Raw genomic sequence first — 20,203 nt, 5'->3', positions numbered from 1 at the left:
GCTGGGGCCCTCTGAGAATCCCTGCCTTACATATATTTCTTTCCTTTGCTCTCGGGTGTGATCACAGTTCTCCCCAAGATCGTTCACTTAACTGGCTGCTGTTTGGCTTTCCCCGCTACATAGCTGAAAAGCATAGAACTTTCAAGGCTGTTCATAACTTGTCCACTTCTTAAGGCCTATAAAAGGGGGGAAGGGGGTGTTTCCCAATCTGGAGGTCTCCCGCTGTTGCTAGACTACAACTCCCACCAGCCCCAGCTACAGTTTAAGGTGGCGGGGGAATCATATTTCCATTTTCACCGCTTGCTATTGGCCGAGGGGAAGCGATGATGTTACAAAAAAATCCTCCAGGAACCAATAGCATTGCTGGGATCCGCGGCCCGTTGGGGAGGCGAGGCGAAGGGCTTTTTGCACAGTGCCTGCCCCGACAGAGAAGAGGACGCTGAGAGGAAGGAGTAAGAGGTCCGCCACTCCGTCGGGGCGGGGACGGAGGGATCCTCCTTGCCCTTTCTGGGGAGGGACCGGCTCTCGATCTCCATCGCTGCGACTGCCGGTTCTCCTTCCTAGCGATAAGGCAGCGGCGCCCGAGCGGCCATGCAGGGAGCCAGGCGGGACAGCTGCGTGGTGTGCGCCCAGGGCAACGCCGCCGCCAAGTACCGGTGTCCGCGCTGCCGGGCGAGATAGTGAGTGGCACCTGGCCGTGCATCCCCCCGGCCTGGTCGGGGGGGTGAGTGGAGGTGGGCCAGCGAGGCTAGGGAGCACTGGCCCGGATGTGGGAGCGGGGATGGTCGTCTGGCGAGGGAAGATGTCAGGGTGGGGTCCTTCTCTGGGCAAATGTGGCGAGAGCCCCCTTCCATCAGCAGTGTTCGTGGCGAGGAAGGCTCTCTGGGGGTGCTCACAGTGGGCATATAGACTGTTCCTCGGGTTTTAAGGGAGCTGCCTCTTACCGAGTCAGACCCTTGATAACCTACCCAGACTGGCAGCGGCTTCTCCGGAGTTGCAGGCAGGGGTCTCTCTCTCAGCCCTATCTTGGAGATGCTGCTGCCAGGGAGAGAACTTGAGACCCCCTACATGCCTGCGGATACTCTTCCCAGGGCGGCGCCATCCTCCGATGGGAATGTCTGACAGCAACATTCGCATGTAGTCTCCCATTCAAATGCAAACCAGGGTGGGCCCTGCTTAGCAAAAGGGGACAATGCACGCTTGCTACCACAAGACCAGCTTTTTCTCCTGGAATATAAGCATATCCTCCAGTAAGCGCATATAAGGGCTGTCGCTTTAGAAACCTAGATGTTGGAGACCTTGCTAGGATCTCTGCTAAGATTTTGCTAAGAGGTGCTCACGGCAAGCAGATATTTGCCTTATGTCAGCAGTACTTCTGTGCTCACTGTCAGCATATAGAAACTGTTTCTCCACTTTCAAGCAAGATAACCTTTTGCTAAGAGGTGCTCACAGCAGTGAGCATATGGAAACAGACCCTTCAAATGATTTCTCCTTGTTCTTGCAGTTGTTCGGTGGCCTGCTGTAAGAAGCACAAAGGTAAGTGAAGTTGATCTCCCACCCGCTGGCCACAATTTTCTGATTTGTCCGTTAGAAAAGTTGAAACGCCTTGCCATTTCCCCCATGCCTTCATGTCAGTCTTCAGCGGTGCATTTCTGACTCGCTCACTGCTTCCTCTCTGTAAACAGAGCAGTACATTATTTATTTCTTGTGTTTTAAAATGAAACTGATCTCTGTGGCTCTCCGTTCATCCCTGTTGAGACACTTTGCCATTAAGGGGGTCTTCTGCCTCTCCTCACTTGTTTGGTGTTAATAAGATGTCTTTGGGGATTTGAACAGAACAGTGCGAGTCCAGAATAGAGCCGGCTCAGCAGTCTGCAAGGACAGAATCTTCCTGGGGTGCTCGGAGAGAGAGATCGCCAAATGCCAAAGGTATTGACAGTACTCCAACTGCTTTGCTAAAGTGAACACTTGAACACGAGTCGTTGGCACCCTTAGCAGTTTTCGTCGCTCTGACTGCTGAAGCAGGCAGTATGGCTGATATCAGATGCAGTTTCCGTAATAAAGCTGAGATGTTTAGACCTCTGTAGTATACCTCCCTGAACCCCTTTTGAACAGCCCCACTTTTATATAACCCTGCTGTGGGTTACAGTTAGGGCACAAGGGAAAGGACTCTCTCCTATCCTCAGTAAACTGTTCTGTTCCTGTTTGTCTCTAGGCAGTTCTTGGACGGTGGAGGATATTTTGACAGAAGAGGAGGAAGGCGACCAAGTGCCTCTGCAGAAACTCCAGCTCCTCAGTAAGCTTTCAGATTTGAACCATCTGTAGTGCCTTGTGCTTATGGCTTGACCAGACACAGCACAAACCAATGCGTGTCATGCTTCTGCTTTAGAATAGCTGTAGTTGCTTGAAAACCAGCTGGGGCCAGACTATGGATTGGGTTTGTTTTTTTGGTTTGTTTTTTTACATTTTATATCCTGATCTTCCTCCAAAGAGCCCAGAGCAGTGTACTACATACTTGAGTTTCTCCTTACAACAACCCTGTGAAGTAGGCTAGGCTGAGAGAGAAGTGACTGGCCCAGAGTCACCCAGCTAGTCTCATGGCTGAATGGGGATTTGAACTCGGGTCTCCCCAGTCCTAGTCCAGCACTCTAACCACTACACCATGCTGGCTCTCTAAACCACGCTGGGTTTAGGGATGTGCATGAGCTATGTCTGGTTATTTGCATGCTGACACCGAATGGGACTGCAGGAAGGAATGCTGTAGCCCCACATGGCTGTGGGGAGGGAGCAAGCAGGTAATGAGCTCCTTACCTGTTAAAGGTACCCCACCGAGCCGGTTCAAAGCAGGAAACCCATGTGGGTTTCCTGCAGAGGCAAACTAATCTCCAATCTTGCCTTGCAGCAGCTGGGTCTTGATTTAGCTATAAAAGGTACAGGAGAGAAAAGGGCAGCACCCACACTTTGGTGGTGTGGGAGGAGAGTCTTTAGGCTAGCACAGAGAGAGCTGCCGGCTGCATGTCTGAATGTGCAATTGTCTCGTCCCTCAAACAGGAGAATCTGAAGAGCTGAAAGGCATTCTCCTCAACCCACACCTCCGGCAGCAGCTGCTCACCGTAGACCAAGCAGAGGACAAGAGCTCCCTCCTGAGGAAGTACATGCAGGAGCCGTTGTTTGTGGAGTTTGCGGACTGCTGCCTTCGAGTCCTTGAGCCACCTGAGGAGGAGGAGGTGGACTTGCAGGGTGAAACTGCTCTTAGGAATGAGTAGCGGCTGCCCAACCCTGACTGGAAGCCCACTGGGGAGAGGAGGGAGGGCACAGCCTCCCTTGGTGCCTAACCGATGACTCTTGGGCCATCTAGGCTAGGGCCAAACAACTTTGGCTCCCCTGCGGCCCTTGGCCTACAGCTCCGAGAAGCCCTGGTTAGTGACCACTGTGGCTGGGAACTATGGGAGTTGTAGTTCAAGAACAGCCAGAGGGCCACAGTTGAACAGGCCTTGGTTGCTCAGATGACCTGGCTTGTGTCTATCGAGGTCAGGAGAAAGGAATCAAGGAAGGAAAACAGTCACCACTTGGTTTGGTCATTGCTGAAGTTGTCAGTGTTGATTTGTATGTGTGGGTGTATAAAAGCAGGCACAAGCATCATGTCCCAATCCCCTTTGCCCCTGAAGACCCCTTTGCAGCAGACTAGGCCAGCACCTGGGAGCTGATGGGCTGACTCCTCCAGCGCTGGGGTGTGTGCACTGACATGTGACCTGCTCCCTTTTCTCCCACGTGTGTTAAAGATTGTATTTCGTTTCAGAATAAAATAAAGTTAGTTTTTAACACAGTTGCTTACTGTCTTTTTGAAAGAGAGAGTGTGCGTGTGTTAGTCTACACACAGGCACCATATAAGTCTATTTACTTCTATACAGAAGTGTCAAGTTCAAGGTCTGACTGACTGAGTCCTGCTGCTGGGGGTGGTAAAGTTCAAAGGTTCAAGTTCAGAGTGACAGTTCTACTGTAGATGGTCAAGGTCATACTAAGATGACTATTTTGTCAGGGTCAAGATAGAGTTCACAATCAGAGCAGTCTGAGGGACTTGCCTTTGGAGTTTCACAGATTCCTTAGGGCCCATTTGCTTTGTGCACTGACAGAGTTGTTTAGCGGCAGAGGGAGGAGATGATGGAGCCTTACTAGGAACCATTTCCTACCTTTTTAACATTTCCAGCAAATAAATCCAAGTCCTAAAATATTTACCGAGATATTAAAAACACAGATTGTTCCCAAACACTGTTCCCTAAGATGTGTGCATGTGTGTGTGCTCACACATTTTCTGACGTCCACTCAGTTAATTTTAGATCCCACTCAGGTTGAATGAGGAAGGCCCCACTCTGAATGCATGTGTGCGCACACTGCCTTGATACTGCCACCCAGAATAAAATTTATTCCACACACAGATGAAAAAAATTAAAACACTGTTCCCAAGGAAAAGAGACAAATTACACAAGGGCTAAGTAAAAGCCAGCTGAGAACTATTACGGAGAGATGGGAAATGCAGGAGTACACCACACAGCCATCACACTCACGCCTTCAACAGTGTATCATGAAGAAGTTGCTATATTTTAATAAATGCTTTATTGGCTGCCACATAGTTGGTCTCTGGGCAGCTCACAATGAAGCACAGCATACAGAGCAGCTGGAAACAAACAGTTTTGAAACACCTGGGTCAACACAAGATCTCCACTTGGTATCCCAAAGGACCTGATGGGGCTGCGTGAGCCTCACTGGGGAGGTGATTCCAGCAACAGAGTGCCACTGCTAACAAGACCCTCTCCCTCATTTCCATTCAGCCAGAATCCACAGGGCAGTGCACATATCAAGCTGACACATTTCCACTTCATCTAAACAGTTTAGCACTCATTTCAACTGGTTTGGGCAGCCTACACGAATTTCCCAACCTTTCCAATAAAGGAAAGGAACCCCACTGCTCTGAATCAGCTAATGGCTGCATCCTCCCTAGTCCCTTACCTTTTCAAGCATCTTTTAGGCATTGAGGTCACAGGTATGGAGGGCTGCATCCCACTCCAGCTGTTCTCACTAGCAACAGAACCGCGCAGTGTTTTATCCTAAGGACAGAGAGAAAAGACAGTCTGAGCACAAGCTAGAAGATGCAAGTCTAGTTATACAAATTGTGTGACAACAGCAGTGGACTAGGAGGCACAATAATTTTACCCCCCACTGGAAGCAGTCCAAACCACATTTTTAAGAGCAATATTTCAAGTGCCATGCTGGTGTTTCCAATACAGCTCTCAGACGTGAGGCAGGAGTTTTTAGATTAGAAATAAGACTGGCTGAGTATGCTTGTATTTTGGTTGAAGTTGTTATTTTCCCAAGTGGGCTTGGCTCCCCTAACCCTTACAGATAGTTATGCTTCGAGATGGAAGGTGATGTTAAGACGGAAGCTACAGTATTATAGCCTTTCCCAAGAGAAGCTTATTAGGATGGGGTATATGTGGAAATGCAAGAAGAGTCAGCCAAGCTGCCTAGCGGGATTTACATAGGCAATCAGTTTTCAAATGTAAAACCTGCTGAATACCTAGTCAACCCAAGAGCAAAATTTAGAAGAGCTATGCCCTTGCTCAGCTAAACGGACTTCCCACTGCAGTTTTAGAGGGGACCTTTAAGAAATTACCATACTCAGCCCGCTTATGTCCTTGTAGGTATAGAAACAACTGCACACGTATTACTCTATTGAACATTTTACAAGGATATTCGAATCCATTTTATTTCCTTTTTTTTTTTTTAATGGATTTCCTGGCCACATTGATGTGTGCCACATTTGTTGCCAGATTTTAAAGACTCCGTGTTTTGGCCAAGTGCTGTCATGTAGCTTGTAAAAATGGCAAAGAACTCACCATCTGACTACCGTTGGTAGCTGCTGTCTTGTTATCGCTGGTCAGTTACGGAAATAATCTCTACCTATCTGGGCGAGCGAGGGGCGGTGGAGTACCAAAAACCAGCCCTGCAGTGTGGCCCTGAGAGGGGCCGCCAGCCCGCCGCAGCCCCAGGAGACTGAGCCCACGGGAAGCACAGAAGGAGAAAGAGCTGATGGAGCTCATGAATTATTTCGCTACATTAGTAAAAAGCCTTCAGGGGCTTCCGCGCGGGGGGCCTGGACAAGGCCTGAGAGGCGAGCAGGAAGAAAAAAGAGCGCGAAACCTTCTCCCCTTCCAACGGTCGCTGAGGCGCGAGCGCCCCCGTTTCCGTTGCCGCGCTGAGCGCATGCGCAAAGTACAGCGAACGCATGCTCAGCAGAGAGCGGACCCGTTTCCGACCCGCAGTTTCCGCCACAAAGTCAAACTCGAGCGCGTACGTGCCCTCCCGCTTCCGGCCCCGCCCGCAGCAGATGCGATGGTACGTTCGAACCAATCGGCAGCCGCTTCCCCTCCTGCCCGTCGTAGTGGTATGTCCCGCCCTTTTAAAAAGCGGCCTCGCCGCGCGGTTCGTTCTTTCTTGCGAGCATGCAAAGCAAAGGTCTTCGCGAGTGGGTCTTCTTTTTAGGTATGGAGCTTTGTCTTTGCTTTAGGGTGGGTGGGGTTTGGGTTACATACACGGCTTGGCCCCGAGAGGAAGCGCTCGTTAGGAGTTTTCTCTCTTTTTTCTGTTCCTTCCTCTACAAGAGTGATATTTTGGGGATTGGCAGATGGGGGTGGGTGGGAGGGGACGTCTTTATCCCCGAGAACTTTCAAAGGGGGTCGTCTAATGAAATAGATGAGCAGAGGGAGAATCGAGCCGATCTGCCTCCAGGCGAGGCGGAATTTGCTTGTGGAACCCCCTGCCACAGGCTGTCGTTACTCATGACTTGCATAGTTTCAACCCGCTTGCCAGGCTGCTGTGATAATGCCCAACATAAGAAGTGCCGTCAGATGCGAGAACTGATGAGAGTCTCCACCTGGCTGACTGCAGCAGCCTCCAAAGGCCCCTGATCCCTGCCTCACCCCTATTCTGCACACGCTCATATCACCTGTCTTGCAGGTTTACCCTCTGCTACATGGAGCCCAGCCTTGAGAAGCAGCAGGAGGTAGCATGCTGGAGGAGGAAGACCACCCCCCCCATGCCAAAAGGTAAGCTGTGGAGCTCCAAGAGGCAAGCTGCACCCCAGAGGAGGCTTGCCATGATGAAATGAAACCAACTAAGCTGGAATTACCGGCAGACTTCTTGCTGTTGAGACGGTTCTTTCTGAGTGGCCCTGTTGGGAAAGGGGTGGGATTGGTGCTTTGCTGCCACGTGACTGACTGTCCTGTGCTTTTTCCCCAGCTGCAGGTGGCGGTTTGCTGCCTGGCCAAAGATGTGTGGACCTGACCGTAGCCGCAGGTGTGGAGAACTGATGGCGATGGACTTCTAGGAGTCTGAGAAAGGAGGTCACCCTTCTGGGGGTGCATCTTGGGAAGTGATACGGGCATCCACTTGTTGCTGAAGCCGGATTGGGTAAGTGGGGTGGGTGTGGGAGGGGTGGGAAAGACCACAAGAGGTGAATCCCTGAAGCTACCCTGGCCATGCTTTGCTAGATACTCCAGTTGGGTGCCTCTCTTTGAAATGTTGCTTAGCAACCTAGGAAGCTGCCTTATGCTGAGTCAGACCCTTGGTCCGTTGAGCTCAGTGTGGCCTACACTGGCTGGCAGCTACTCTCCAAGGCTTCAGGCGGGAGTTTCTCTCTGCCCTACCTGGAGATATTGCCAGGAATTGAGCCTGTTCTCCATGCAAAGCAGATGTTCTGCCAGAGCTACAGGGATTCCCCTCTCTTCTGATTATTACCATAGTTATTGTGCTTTTTAAAATCCATACTCTTCTGTAAAGTTTTAAATTGCATTGCTGATCTTTGATCGTTGATAGTAATAAACTAAACTAAACCCTCTCCTAAGGGCAATACAGTATTTTAGAGTGCTTGCATGTAGTCTTTGATAGGTAGGCCTGCTTTGCAAAGGGGACAATTTACGCTTGCTACTGCAAGACCAGTGGATCTGCGTAAAGAGCAGCCTGTTGGGAGAGTTGCCACAAATGAGTCTAATTGCTGTTCTTTTGAGCTGGCATTTCTGTCCTCTACATTTCCTGCTTTTTGACAACCTTGAAGCCTGCACCCACTTCTTGGAGGGCACAGAGACTATGGGGTTAGGGGAGAAGCCCTGGGTCACTCAAGATCCTGTGGCAGAGATTCTTGGGGGCACATTCATCCTTGAACCAGGCGGCATCCTTCATGGAGAGCAGCTTTTCCTCCTGGTTATGCTGTAGGCCCTAAAGTCAGAGATGCTGGAGTTGTGCAGAGGCTTTTGACACTTCCTTGGCTGCTCCCACAACTGGGGATTTGAATAGCGTCTGCTCTTCTGACTCCCAGCATGCCCAGCTGCAGTGCCTTTTGGCTGGGGTTGCTGGGAGTTGTAGTCGGCAGCATTGGGACTCCCCGTTTCAGGTTTCACTGGTCATAAGAAAAATCTACGAGATTCCCGAAGCCATCTTGAGCTGTAAGAATATAGCAAACTACATTTTACAGACAGCTGATTTGAGGTTTCTTTTTTCAGGTTTGGGGGCAAAGGAGAGTGAGACGACTTCTAGACCGCCAGCAAAGCAGGGCCTCTGCTTCCTCTCCCTTGGCCTCACTGAGAAAGGGCAGGTGCCTACAGTGTCTGTCGGGAAAGTGCTCCTGTGTGCTTGAACCGGTTAAGACGCTTTGGATCCTGCCATCTACACTTGAGCGGCTGGGCGCAGAGACTAGGAACCCGTTGCAACAACAACAAAATGTAGACCTGTCTGAGGTGAGGCTGGCATGCTGGCCACTCCCCATGTGCTTCTGTTGCTCTAAATAAAAATCAACTGCTGGCAATAAAGTTTTTCAGCCAATCTTGTATGTGTATAAAAGAAGCCACCTGGGCAGTGTTGCATATGCTGTAGAAGGGTCTCGTTCCATAGCACTCTGGCCACTTTGCGTCATCTTGTGCTGCAAAGCTGTTGGTGCATCAGCAGTCCAAATGAGCAGTCCGATCTGCCAGGGTAGATAACAGAAGGGCCCCTGTGGACAGAGAGTAGGGTTTGCTCTCCATCTGTTCAGGTCATTCACCAGTGGTCCCATCCACTAAATCTTCTAGCTGTTCCCCTTTTACAAATCCCTTCTGTGCAATCTTCTTTAGAAATCCCTGCTCTGATTTATATCTGCTCTTCTGCTATGATTTCTCCCCCACCAAGTGTCTTAATCTTACTCCTTGAAAGTGGGCAGAGGGAAGAGATTTCACTCCCCATAGTACACCGCTCTGGAGGAAGAGCGGGATATAAATGTAAAAAATATCTCATTGGACCTGCTGCACACAGCACAAGACACTGAAATATATAGGAAGCTGTCAACTACTTAACGAGGCGAATTCATAGTAGGGTTTGTGTTTTGTTGAAACTGCAACTGCACATTTGTGCGCTGCGGGCCAAATGGTCAGGACAATGAAAGCAGGTGATGAAAAGCCTTGCAATGTGATCCCCCATTTCCCATCTCTAGGGGTGTGGACCCCTTGTCAAAAAATCATGAGCATTCATCCCACCGGATCAGGGCTGCTTGACTTTGGCCCTCCTGCAGATGTTGGCCTACAACCCCCATAATCCCTGGTGAATGGCCACTGTGGCTGGGGATTATGGGAGTTGTAGTTCAAAAACAACTGGGTAAACGGGTCCAGCCTTCTCTACGTGTTCTGGTTACTCACATGTCTATGGGGCACTGATAAAGCACTGGTTTTGCTCGCCACCGCTCCCGGTAACTGTAGAGATACTCCATGTATTTCAAAGGAGAGACTTTATTGTTATGCCTGCTTGATAACGCATATAAAAACTGGTTCAGCTACATGTGGGTCATGGAAAAATTGGAAGCAGCCGATTCCGGCAGGGGGCAGACTGGTGCTGTGGGAGAGGGCGCCAACGCCAGCCCAGGGGCTGGTGATTGTGCCAGCTCTTCCACGCAGAGTGACACTTTAAAGGCCGTGGCCCTCTTTTAGAGAAAACCCCGTCTGCCCCTGCTGCCTCGGTTTCTCGTGGCTGCTGGCACTTGGGGCTCAAGACCCCCACCCCATGTCATAAATGAATTTCCATCAGGGATGCAGAAAGAGCTGCTCCTCCGGAAGGTTTCAGAGGGGGAAAGCACTTTTGGTTACCAAAAACAGCACGGGACGCACACAAAGAACAGACGGGTTACTGACCGGGTCCTCACAGACTCACAATCACAAAAACACACAACAGAAGCGCCCACTTTTGCCCTGCACAGATCAAAGAATGCAAGAAGAGGTTGGCGGTGGCGTCCTTCTTTCCCCCAACTTGAAGGAGGCTCGCAAGAACAGAGACCGCCGTTCACATTTCTTAGACTGGTCTCTTCTCTCTGTCAGTGTTGGGAAATCCAACGTCACTGAAAGCATCAGCTGGGCAGATTAATCACCACCGCGGCGGCTGAAATGGCTGCCGCCAGCTACAACAGAGACGGCCAGCTCGAGTCACCCTAGTTGTGGCTGGACTACAACTCCCATCATCCCCTGCCACAATGCAGCGTGGCAGGGGGTGATGGGAGTTGTAGTCCAGCCACAGCTAGAGAGACAAGGGCTGGCCATCCCTGAGCTCTCACCTTCATTCCCACAGGCCTGTAACTGTGTAAACCTTTAGTGAGGGTGTGTCGTTGCTGGTCAGTGTGGCAGCCAAACGACTGGGGTATAACTGCAGTCATTTTTGCACAGAGGAAAGGGTTAGCCTTAGACGACACGTGAACGAATGGATGTCCTCCCTCCATGGAGACACCTTGGGAGGGCATGCCTGACCACTTCCATCCCCACTCCTCCAACGACCACTTCACAGACATTCACGTGCTTTAAAACACTTTTTAAAAGCATGAAAACGCCACTGCAGATTTGGCCGATGTAGGCTAGAACAGTCACAAGCCTGAGAGCACGCGGAAAGCTGAACGTTCTGCCGGGCAGATCGCCTCTTTTCCACCTTGTCAAAAATCGCAAGGAGCATCCGTCACCATCTCCCCCCCACCCCTGGCAGTCCCACCCACCCCAGCAGGCTCATGGGCGACTTTTGTTGGGCATAACTGCTGGGTAAAAGGGGCCAAAATCCAAGACCACAGCAGGGTCCCTGTTGCCTGCTTCCCCCCACAACCTCTGGCTGCCCCTACCAGCTGGGGTGGACTAACAGTTTACTTACGGATCTCCTGGGCTGTACTGAAGCTTCCAAAACCGGTTATAGTGCAGCATTTGGATGGGGGGGCAGAGGAGGAAGGAAAACCCACCCACTTCTTTCGGTGCTGGCGAATGGTGTGTGTTCCTTTCCTCTAGGGGGCAGCTCTTTTTGGAATGGGGCTGGATTTCGGAGGGTGATCACCTCTCAGCCCTTTGGGGTCACACCTGCTCGGTCCGCTCCTGCCCTAACCGTGATCACATTTTTAAAACTAGTTATCTTGCTAAGTTCTGTGGGCCTGGGATGGGTCTACTCCTCTCCCCCCCCACCTTCTTACTTTGATCCAAATATGGAAATCCTTTCCCAATAAGTCTCAAACTGTTACTCATCTGGGAAGTTTTGTTTTGTTTTAAAGCATCTCTCTTTCTAGAGCGGAGAACTGGCTCCAAAACTAATACAGAAATGCCCCATTCTTTCTGACGAAGCGCCTTGTGTCACTGGGAAGCTTGCCCATTCCTAGACCAGAAGTGGTTGCTTCAACCACTCTCTCCTTTTCTGGAATCAACCCAGCATCTCCTCCGCCACGTTAGCTTGCAAAATCCCAGAAGTTAAAAGATTTAGAGAGGAGCAGCACACTGTTAATGCTTCCGTCGCAAATGGGGTCCACTTCCTTGGTCCTGCAAGAGAAGAAACGGACGGCATTCCATCCGTGACTTCGTTCTGACACGAGCAACGCCATCGGCATCAGCCGAGCCTCATCAAGAGCCTTCCCTACCACCGCTGAATCCATAGACCTCTCCTCGATCAAACTTCATGTCTGATGCACGCCGGGCTGTTGGGCTGTTGTTTCGGCGGGCGGCTGTCGAACCTCAGTGCCTTCTCTGGGCCGTACCTCTCTGGACTCACCGTCAACCAAGGCGCCAACATCTCCATCCTCCTCCCCCGAACACGGGCCCTCCAAGTCGGCCCCCTGCCCCTCACCGAACTCCAGGATGGTGGGCAGATTGCCCTGCTTGGGAGAGCGCTTCTTCAGGCTGACCAGGAAAGGCTGGGGCAGCGAGAAGATGTCCACATTGTTGCCCAGGTCAATCCAGTTCATGCTGGGGAACTTCCTGCAGTCTTTGAGGGCCTCTGTCAGGTCTCGGAGGATGGCCTTGGTGAGTCGGTTGCCATTGAGGGAGAGGGTGGTGAGCCGAGGGAGGCCCCCCAGGACGGGCAAGAGCTGCAGGAACATCTCGTCCGTCAACTCGGTGAAGCGCAGCTCCACCACCTCGATCTTCTCCGCGCTGTGATGCAGGTAGGAGATTACCCGGTCCAGTTCCTTCAAGGTCAGAGGGATGCCGGACAGGTCCATGGTGTTGTCCCGAGGATTCCCCACCAGAACGGCTTTCAGGCTGCAAGAGATGAGAGAGGAGGGAAGCTTGTGAGACATCTCCAATCTACTCTGCCATGTTTGGGAGGGATGTGCCCCAACCGGTTCGGCAGTCCTTTTCCGGACTGTCGAATCGGACTGCTGAACCGGTTCGGAGGTCCAGCAGTTCAGCAGCGGGGGGGTTCCTTTAAGGGACTGAGAGGGTGTTCTTAACACACACCCCACTGCGTTACCCCCGCAGCGGAGGAGGGGGTAAGAGCACCCTCCCAGTCCCTTAAAGGTAACACTACCAGCTTGCTGCCGCCGAACCGTCGGTCAGATGGTTCATGAACATCCCAAACGCTCAGGAGAGTTTGCTGACGGAGGCAGTCCTGGGTTACACGCTTTACTGACAAAAACGACAAATACTTAGACGCTGCTTTTCAACCGAATTTCCCAAAGCGGTTTACATATTAGCAGGATATTAACATCCTATCAGAATCTGTGAATTGAGTCCCGAGATTTAAAGTGTTACCTAAAAGGCATGTTAAACAACAAAGACTCCTATTCCCAGGAACAGAGGCAGCTGCCTTATACAGAGTCAGAAAACTGGTCCATGTCCCTCAGGGTTGCCAGCACTGACTGGCAGCAGCTCTCCAAGGTTGCAGGCAGGAGTCTTTCCCGGACCACCCTGGAGACGCTGCCAGGGATTGAATCTGGACCTTCTGCATGCAGACCTAATGCTCTTGGATTAAACGACAGCCCCATCCTCCAACTGGTGGCCTGCTTTTCATAGGGAGCTGTCTTCTACCAAATCAGACCATTGCTCCACCCAGCACAGTATTGGCTACTCTGACTGGCAGCAGCCTGAGCTCAGTATTGTCTGCACTGACTGGCAGCAGCTCCCCAAGGTTTCAGGCAGGGGTCTTTCCTATTTCCTCCTGAGCCGCTGCCAAGGACTGAATCTGGGACATGCAAAGCAGCGGTTCTGCCACTGCCGAGTTGCGATTTAGCAAGAAATCTTGCCAGGGGACCAGACCAAAAGCCAATCCCCGCCTCTCCTTACAGAAAGGGAAGCAGGGAGAACCTCTCTCCATTCTCAAGCAGAAGCTATCCTGTCCAAGAGAAAGCAGGACTGAGACGGGGGAGGCCGGACGCTTCCCAGAAAGGTCTGTCATTTAAGAGCAAGCGTGCCATGCCGTAGTGATGCATGGAGGTGCAAAAATGCTTTCAGCAGCAGACTGGAAAGGTGGAGCTGGCTGGCTGCGCGCAGGCACACACGCGCACACACACAAACACACACACTGCAGCCTGCCTGGCCTGCTCTTTTGTATGCAAATAACAGAGCTCTCTGAGGAGATGGCCCCTTGCTGTACACTGAGGCCCCATCTTGGGTGCCAGAAGAGCCCTCCCAAATGCTGCTCCGCCCGCCTACGGGAGCTTCCTCCCGAGGCTGCAGACAGACGGCACGCGGGGCCGGGGAAGTGCTGCTGTGTACGGGGAAGGGGTCCCGGCCCCCCCCACCTTCTGCCCCTCCCTGATCTTTATGGCGCGGCACCCGAAACAAACGGGTGCAAGCATGACCCGTCCCCTTAGCTAAGCAGGATCTGCCCTGGTTTGCATTTGAATGGGAGACTAGAAGTGTGAGCACTGTCAGATATTCCCCTTAAGGGATAGAGCCGCTCTGAGAAGAGCAGAAGGTTCCCAGTTCCCTCCCTGGCAGCATCTCCAAGATAGGGCTGAGAGAGTTTCCTGCCTGCAGCCTTGGAGAAGCCGCTGCCAGTCTGTGCAGACAATACTGAGCTAGATAGACCAAGGGTCTGACTCAATAGATGACAGCTTCCTATGTTCCAAGCAACCCCAGAGGACCAGACAGGAAGCAAGCCCCACAGCCCCAGTAGATTCAGCCACAGAAGCGAGACGGCCCCACCGGCTACAATGCCCACCCCACAACAGACAGAGACTCGCCTGTCCTCAAGTGAAGAAAGAGGTACAGGCATCCCTTTGGCAACGACTGTGCCTCATGCATGCTAATCCTGGGAGCTGGGAGCTGTACGGTGAACTTGGAAGCGGTTTCAACGGGGCGGAGAGCTGGTCCCACAGTCGCGAGCATGAACCCCTGCTAACTGAGCAAAGAGGCACCTCATAAAGTGGCGATTCTCTTGTATTTAGCAGGGAGAGAGCAACTGGCCATGTCCAACCCCAGCACAGCATATTTAAGTATGTAGTACACCACTCTGGGCTCCTTGGAGGAAGAGTGGGATATAAAAAGTTATATATATATATTCCTAGTAGTAGTAGTACAAGCAGCAGCATCTCATACTGCACGGGAGGAGGCCATGGTCAACCCCTCCTGTATTCTACCAAAAAAAACCCACAGGGCTCTGTGGGCGCCAGGAGCCAACACCAACTCGACGGCACAACTTCACTTTAGTAGCAGAGTGTACCCTTGGCTAAGCTGGGCCTGCCCAGGTTTGCATTTGGATGGACTCCATGTGTAAGCACTGGAAGAGATTCCCCTTCAGGGGATAATGGAGCCACTCTGGGAAGAGCATCTAGGTTCCAAGTTCCCTCCCTGGCAGCCTCTCCAAGATCGGGCTGAGAGAGACTCCTGCCTGCAACCTTGGAGAAGTCGCTGCCAGTCTGGGTAGACAGTCCTGAGCGAGATGGACCAAGGGTCTCTGCGTAAGGCAGGTTCTGTGTTCCTAGGAAACAGAGCCTTATTTCTCCTGCAGAGAGGAGGACGTTGCGTTCTCTGCCGTGCTAACTGGCAAAAGGGAGCGGGGTGTCCCCTCTGCTCAGAAAGCGGGCCGCCTTCAGAGCTGCAACCTTCCCTTTGGCAGGCCAAGAGGCAGCCCACTAAAAAGGGCAAAAGAAAATCTGAAGCGACGTTCAGACAAAAGGCAGGCAGGGAGACGTGGCCGACCGGCAGCAGCCTCCGAATGGCCCACGGCAGTCAGACTAGCTGCTGATCTCGGACCCAAGAGAGTAGACGGGGATGGAGCCATAAATTCACTGGAAGAGCATCTGCTTGGCATGCAGAAGGTCCCAGCTTCAATCCCTGGCAGCATCTCCAGGAAGGGCTGGGAAAGACCCCTGCCTGAAACCTCGGAGAGCTGCTGCCCGTCAGTGCAGACAATACTGAACTCGAGCTGCTGCCAGTCAGAGTAGGCAGTATGGTGCTAGGCGGAGCAATGGTCTGATTTGGTAGAAGGCAGCTCCCTATGAAAAGCAGGCCACCATTTGGAGGAGGGGGCCATCGTTTAATTCAGGAGCTCAGCGTGGCATGCAGATGGTTCAAGATTCAATCCCTGGCAGCATCTGCGGGGTGGTCCAGGAAAGACCCCCGCCTGAAACCTTGGAAGGCTGCTGCCAGTCAGTGCTGGCAATCCTGACCTGGATGGACCAGTCGTCTGACTCAATTTAGGGCAGCTTCCTACATTCATCAAGAGCCAGCGTGGTTAGAGTGCTGGATTAGGACTGGGGAGATCCAAATTCAAATCCCCCGTCGGCCATGAAACTCATTGGGCGACTCTGGGCAAGCAGTCACTTCTCTCCCTCTCAGCCTAATCTACCTCACAGGTTGTTGTGGGGATACCCCTCTGGGCTCCTGGGAGGAAGAGCAGGAGAGAAATGTGGATGAATGAATGAATGAATGAATGAATGAATGAATGAATGAATAAATATATATATATATCAACCAAGGCCCAGTCTCCACCCCAGGATTTGAACCCCCTTGACCCTCCAACCAATGTTGGACTGCAATGCCCATCATTCCCAGCCACAATGCCAACACTCAGGGATGATGGGCTTTGTAGTCCAACACACAGTGCCAACACTCAAGGATGATGGGCTTTGTAGTCCAACACCTGCAGGAGGCCCGAAGTTGCTGTACCCCGAAAGTTCTCCAAGCACTCTACCAACAAGCTGCTCGGAGGTAAGGGAGGCATCACACCCCCTTCGGGGAATCACCGCCTGAACCACAAGCCCCCACGCAGGATGGGGATAAAACCAGGAGCTACTGCTGTTAATCGCAGTCCTCAACTTGTTCCCCAACGACTCCCGGGAGAGGGAAAGCCATTTCCACCGCCTGCCAGCCGCTGAGTCACCCCCTCGCGGGGGCTTTTACACACCTCTCCAATCAGGGCCGTGCTGGATTCAAACTGGCAATTCGCCGCGTTTTGCTCGGAAGACGGAGCCCTTCCCCAAACCATTACAAGGCGGTTGGGGACATTCCGAGGCGGCAGCGTTGGGGTGGGAGGGGGGTGGTTCGTCATCCCTAGGCGGCGGCTCCGTGCAGAACAAACGAACCTGCTCTCTCGCCCGTGGGCAGCCAGACTGAGAAGAAGGGGCTTCGGTTCATGAGCAGAGTGCCTCCCACAGCATGGGAAACAGCTTACAGAGAGCAGGAGGGAAAGGAGGGGCCAGTCTGGGTTAAAAGTGCGGAGCTGACCTCAAGGGATCGGGGCCCTGCCTGGAGAACACTGTGATGGGGCCAGAGCATCTGCTCGGCCTGAAGGAGGTCCCTGGTTCCCTCCCTGGCAGCATCTCCAGGTAGGGCTGGGAGAGGCCGGGAACCTTGGAGAAGCTGCTGCCAGTCAAGACAGGCAATGCTGAGCTAGACAGATCAAGGTCTGACTCAGTAAAAGGCAGCTTCCTATGTTCTCGGTGTGCATTGGGGCTGTGAGTTTAGAAACCCCAGCGTCGTAATCAGCCCTAGATATTGAAGAATTTAGCTCAGTGGCAGAGCAGCTAGCTTTTGCAAAGACGCTAACGAACCCTGAGCCCCGCCCCGGTTCAATCCCCTGAAGCAGGCCTGCTCAACTTAGGCCCCCCAGCTGTTTTTGGACTACAACTCCCATAATTCTCAGCCACAGCAGCCAATAGCCAGGGATTATGGGAATTGTAGGCCAACATCTGCAGGAGGACCAAAGTTGAGCAGGCCTGCCCTGCAGTGTCTCCAGGCAGAGCTGGGAAAGGCTCCTGCCCAAAATCTTGGGAAAGCTGCTGCCAATCAGTGTAGGCAGTCCTGAGCTAGATGGACCAAGAATCAGACTCAGTAGTTGGCACCTAACAGGGAGTGAACCTGGGATCTAGTGTTCCCTCTAACAGGGATTCCCAGATGTTGTAGACTACAACTCCCAGAACCCCCAAGCAAAAGCTATTGCAGTGGGGGATTATGGGAGTTGTAGTCAACTACATCTGGGAATCCCTGTTAGAGGGAACACTGCTGGGATCTTCTGAATGCAAGCATACAGATGTTCTTCCACTGAACGATGGCCTCTAAGGGGAATATCCTACAGTGCTTACATGGAGCCTACCATCCAAATGCAAACCAAGGCAGGCCCTGCTTAGCAAAGAGAACCATCCATGTTTGCTGCCCCAATACCAGCACTCCTCTAACTGCTTCTCTTCCCAACATCCACCAAAGCACTGTCCCCTCTAACCGGGATCCCCAGACATTGTGGACTATAACTCCCAGAATCCCCAGCTGCAACGGCTTTTGCTTAGGGGGTGCTGGGAGTTGTAGTCTGCGACATCTGGGGATCCCGGTTAAAGGAGAAATTTCACCTAAGGCTCAATCACCAAATCTGTGCAACGAAACTAAATAGTGGAAAGATTCCAGGGCCCCCTCCTTCCAAGGGAGACCACAATTCAAGGTGGGCTGCGAACTTCTGGGTCTTTTCACCACTTGGGAAACTGGGGCACCCGAAGGACTAGGGCCGGGGAGACCCAGGTTCAAATCCCCGTTCAGCCACGAAACTCACTGGGTGACTCTGGGCCAGTCGCAACCTACCTCACAGGGTTGTTGTGAGGACAAACATAACCATGTACACTGCTCTGGGCTCCTTGGAGGAAGAGCAGGGTATAAATGTAATTGATTGATTGACTGACTGATTGAATCCTCTCTAATAAAACGCTTGGTGTCCGTCCGTGGACGGACACCAAGTGTGCGTTCGTGCCTGGCCTGTTCTGGGCATGCACGAAGCGCATGCCCAGAACAGAGCAAGGCGGCCGCGAATGCCAGCACCCGGCGGCCATGTTGGGGCCGGGAGAAGAAGTGGCTGCCGCCCACGCCGGGAGGAGAGTGCAGGCGAGGCGGCGGCGGCGGAGCCGCGACCACGGTCAGAAGTGGCGGTGGCCGCGGCGGACCAACTGGCGGCGGAAGTGCGGCCGAGGCGGCGGTGAAGCTCCCTGCGGCGCAACCGCTCCCTGCGGCGGAACCAGCCCTGCCGCGGGGAAAGCCGGGGCCCACCGCAGGGAGCAAATAAAAGGGAAAAGAGTCTTCTGGGCAGGGGGGAGGGCAAGAGGGAGTGGGGGTGGGCCTGGAGCACTTACTAGCGCCCGTTATTTAACGGGCCTGAAAACACTAGTAAACAATAAAATAATTGATTGAATAAACAATAAAATGAACAATTTAGAATATTGTTTTGAAATTTTGAAATTTGTTGTGTTTTAAATTCCTTGTTTTTGTTTTTAACTAATGTTTTACTTTTGTTTTTTATCTTGTTGTAAACCGCCCAGAGACGTAAGTTTTGGGCTGTATAAAAATATGTAAAATAAATAAACAAACAAACTCCGGCTAAGAATGACGACCACCTCTAAGCACTCTAGAAATAGGTCCTGGAGCGTCTGCTCCTTAGAGCAGGAGTTCGCCGCTTTGGGTCCGCAGATGATGTTGGACTACAACTCCCATCACTCACACACACACACGCGCGCACCCGGATGCAGTGGATGATGGGAGTTGTAGTCCAATGTAATCTGCGGAGCCAAGGTTGGGAACCTCTGCCCTGAAGAAGGTGGGAAGGGGAGAGGAAGGTGAAAAAGAAGCTTGAATGAAAAACGGGGCGGGTGGCCATGCTGGAAATACGAGGCAAGGAGAAACCTCTGCCCTCCACCATCGACTGGTCCTCCCGACTGCCGCCGGAGGGAACTTCAGAGAGCTTCCAATTCCCCCAGCAGCAGGTGGGCGGTTGCTGCCCAACCAAAATTAATCTCCAATTAATCTGAACAAAGATTAGGAGGACTCTAGAGGGACATGCTCAGCAGAAAAAGAGGGAGGGAGCAAGCAAGCAACACACATCGCCAGCATCTCCGGGGAGAGGTGCCTTCTGCTTTCTACTGAGTCAGACCCTCGGTCCAGCGACCTCAGTATTGCCTGCACTAACTGGCAGCAGCCTCTCCGAGGTTTCAAGGCAGGGGTCTCTCCCAGCCCTACTTGGAGATGCTGCCAGGGCTTGAACCCGGGACGTTCTGCAGGCCAAGCAGACGCTCCCCCGCTGAGCTACCGCCCCATCCCCGAAGGGGGAGATCTTGTGGTGCTCACATTTAGTCCCCTATCCAAATGCAAACCAGGGCAGACCCTGCTTAGCAAAGGGGGCCATTCCCACTCACTACCACAAGACCAGCTCTCCTCTTGAAATATGCCCTGAAAGCAGAAAGTGCTGAGCTTAGACATGCTCGCTTGTGCCTGTGGGAAGCCCTGGAGGAGACCTGCCCTCCAGGAGACCCCCGTTTCACACACACACACACACACACACACACACACACACACACACACACACACACACAAGCTTCCTTCCACCACCTTTCCCCCCCAGGAGATCTCTACACAAGACACCAGCCAATTATCAGGATCACTAACAGGCCTTTTCCGGGTTAGTTTCTGGAGCAGTA

At 52.4% G+C, this 20,203-nt stretch overlaps 2 protein-coding genes, 1 long non-coding RNA gene and 2 other non-coding genes across 5 annotated transcripts in view; 4 read left to right on the top strand and 1 right to left on the bottom strand.

Moving 5' to 3' along the window:
• Positions 1–591: 591 nt before the first annotated feature.
• ZNHIT3 (zinc finger HIT-type containing 3) lies at positions 592–3,266 on the top strand. Its single transcript, XM_053275313.1, has 4 exons — positions 592–680; positions 1,505–1,536; positions 2,216–2,296; positions 3,052–3,266. Exons 1-4 carry the CDS (start codon positions 592–594, stop codon positions 3,264–3,266), a joined length of 417 nt encoding a protein of 138 aa, XP_053131288.1.
• Positions 3,267–6,463: 3,197 nt separating this feature from the next.
• Positions 6,464–8,874, top strand: LOC128336071 (uncharacterized). The gene is made up of 4 exons (XR_008311829.1): positions 6,464–6,540; positions 7,015–7,103; positions 7,297–7,467; positions 8,556–8,874. It is a non-coding gene; the product is annotated as an uncharacterized LOC128336071 (long non-coding RNA).
• Positions 6,870–6,941, top strand: LOC128336267 (small nucleolar RNA SNORD49). The gene has a single exon (XR_008311879.1). It is a non-coding gene; the product is annotated as a small nucleolar RNA SNORD49 (small nucleolar RNA).
• Positions 7,152–7,224, top strand: LOC128336274 (small nucleolar RNA SNORD65). Its single transcript, XR_008311885.1, has one exon. It is a non-coding gene; the product is annotated as a small nucleolar RNA SNORD65 (small nucleolar RNA).
• Positions 8,875–9,789: 915 nt separating the features above from the next.
• Positions 9,790–20,203, bottom strand: part of LRRC75A (leucine rich repeat containing 75A) — a 44,074-nt gene continuing 33,660 nt past the window's right edge. Inside the window, exon 4 of the mRNA XM_053274510.1 lies at positions 9,790–12,569. Within this exon, the coding sequence (XP_053130485.1) occupies positions 11,987–12,569 (583 nt within the window). The 3' untranslated portion in view covers positions 9,790–11,986. The remainder of the gene's footprint in view (positions 12,570–20,203) is intronic.

Source organism: Hemicordylus capensis, chromosome 12 (assembly GCF_027244095.1).
Source record: "Hemicordylus capensis ecotype Gifberg chromosome 12, rHemCap1.1.pri, whole genome shotgun sequence".
Classification (NCBI taxonomy): domain Eukaryota; kingdom Metazoa; phylum Chordata; class Lepidosauria; order Squamata; family Cordylidae; genus Hemicordylus; species Hemicordylus capensis.
Note: the sequence above shows the minus strand (reverse complement) of the source record. Positions and strands in the feature narration are given on the sequence as shown.

Coding starts and splice junctions, on each gene's coding strand:
- ZNHIT3 (XM_053275313.1), top strand. CDS start 592: ATGCAGGGAGCCAGGCGGGACAGCTGCGTGGTGTGCGCCCAGGGCAAC. Junction 681..1,504: donor CCGCGCTGCCGGGCGAGATA/GTGAGTGGCACC, acceptor TTGTTCTTGCAG/TTGTTCGGTGGCCTGCTGTA. Junction 1,537..2,215: donor CTGCTGTAAGAAGCACAAAG/GTAAGTGAAGTT, acceptor GTTTGTCTCTAG/GCAGTTCTTGGACGGTGGAG.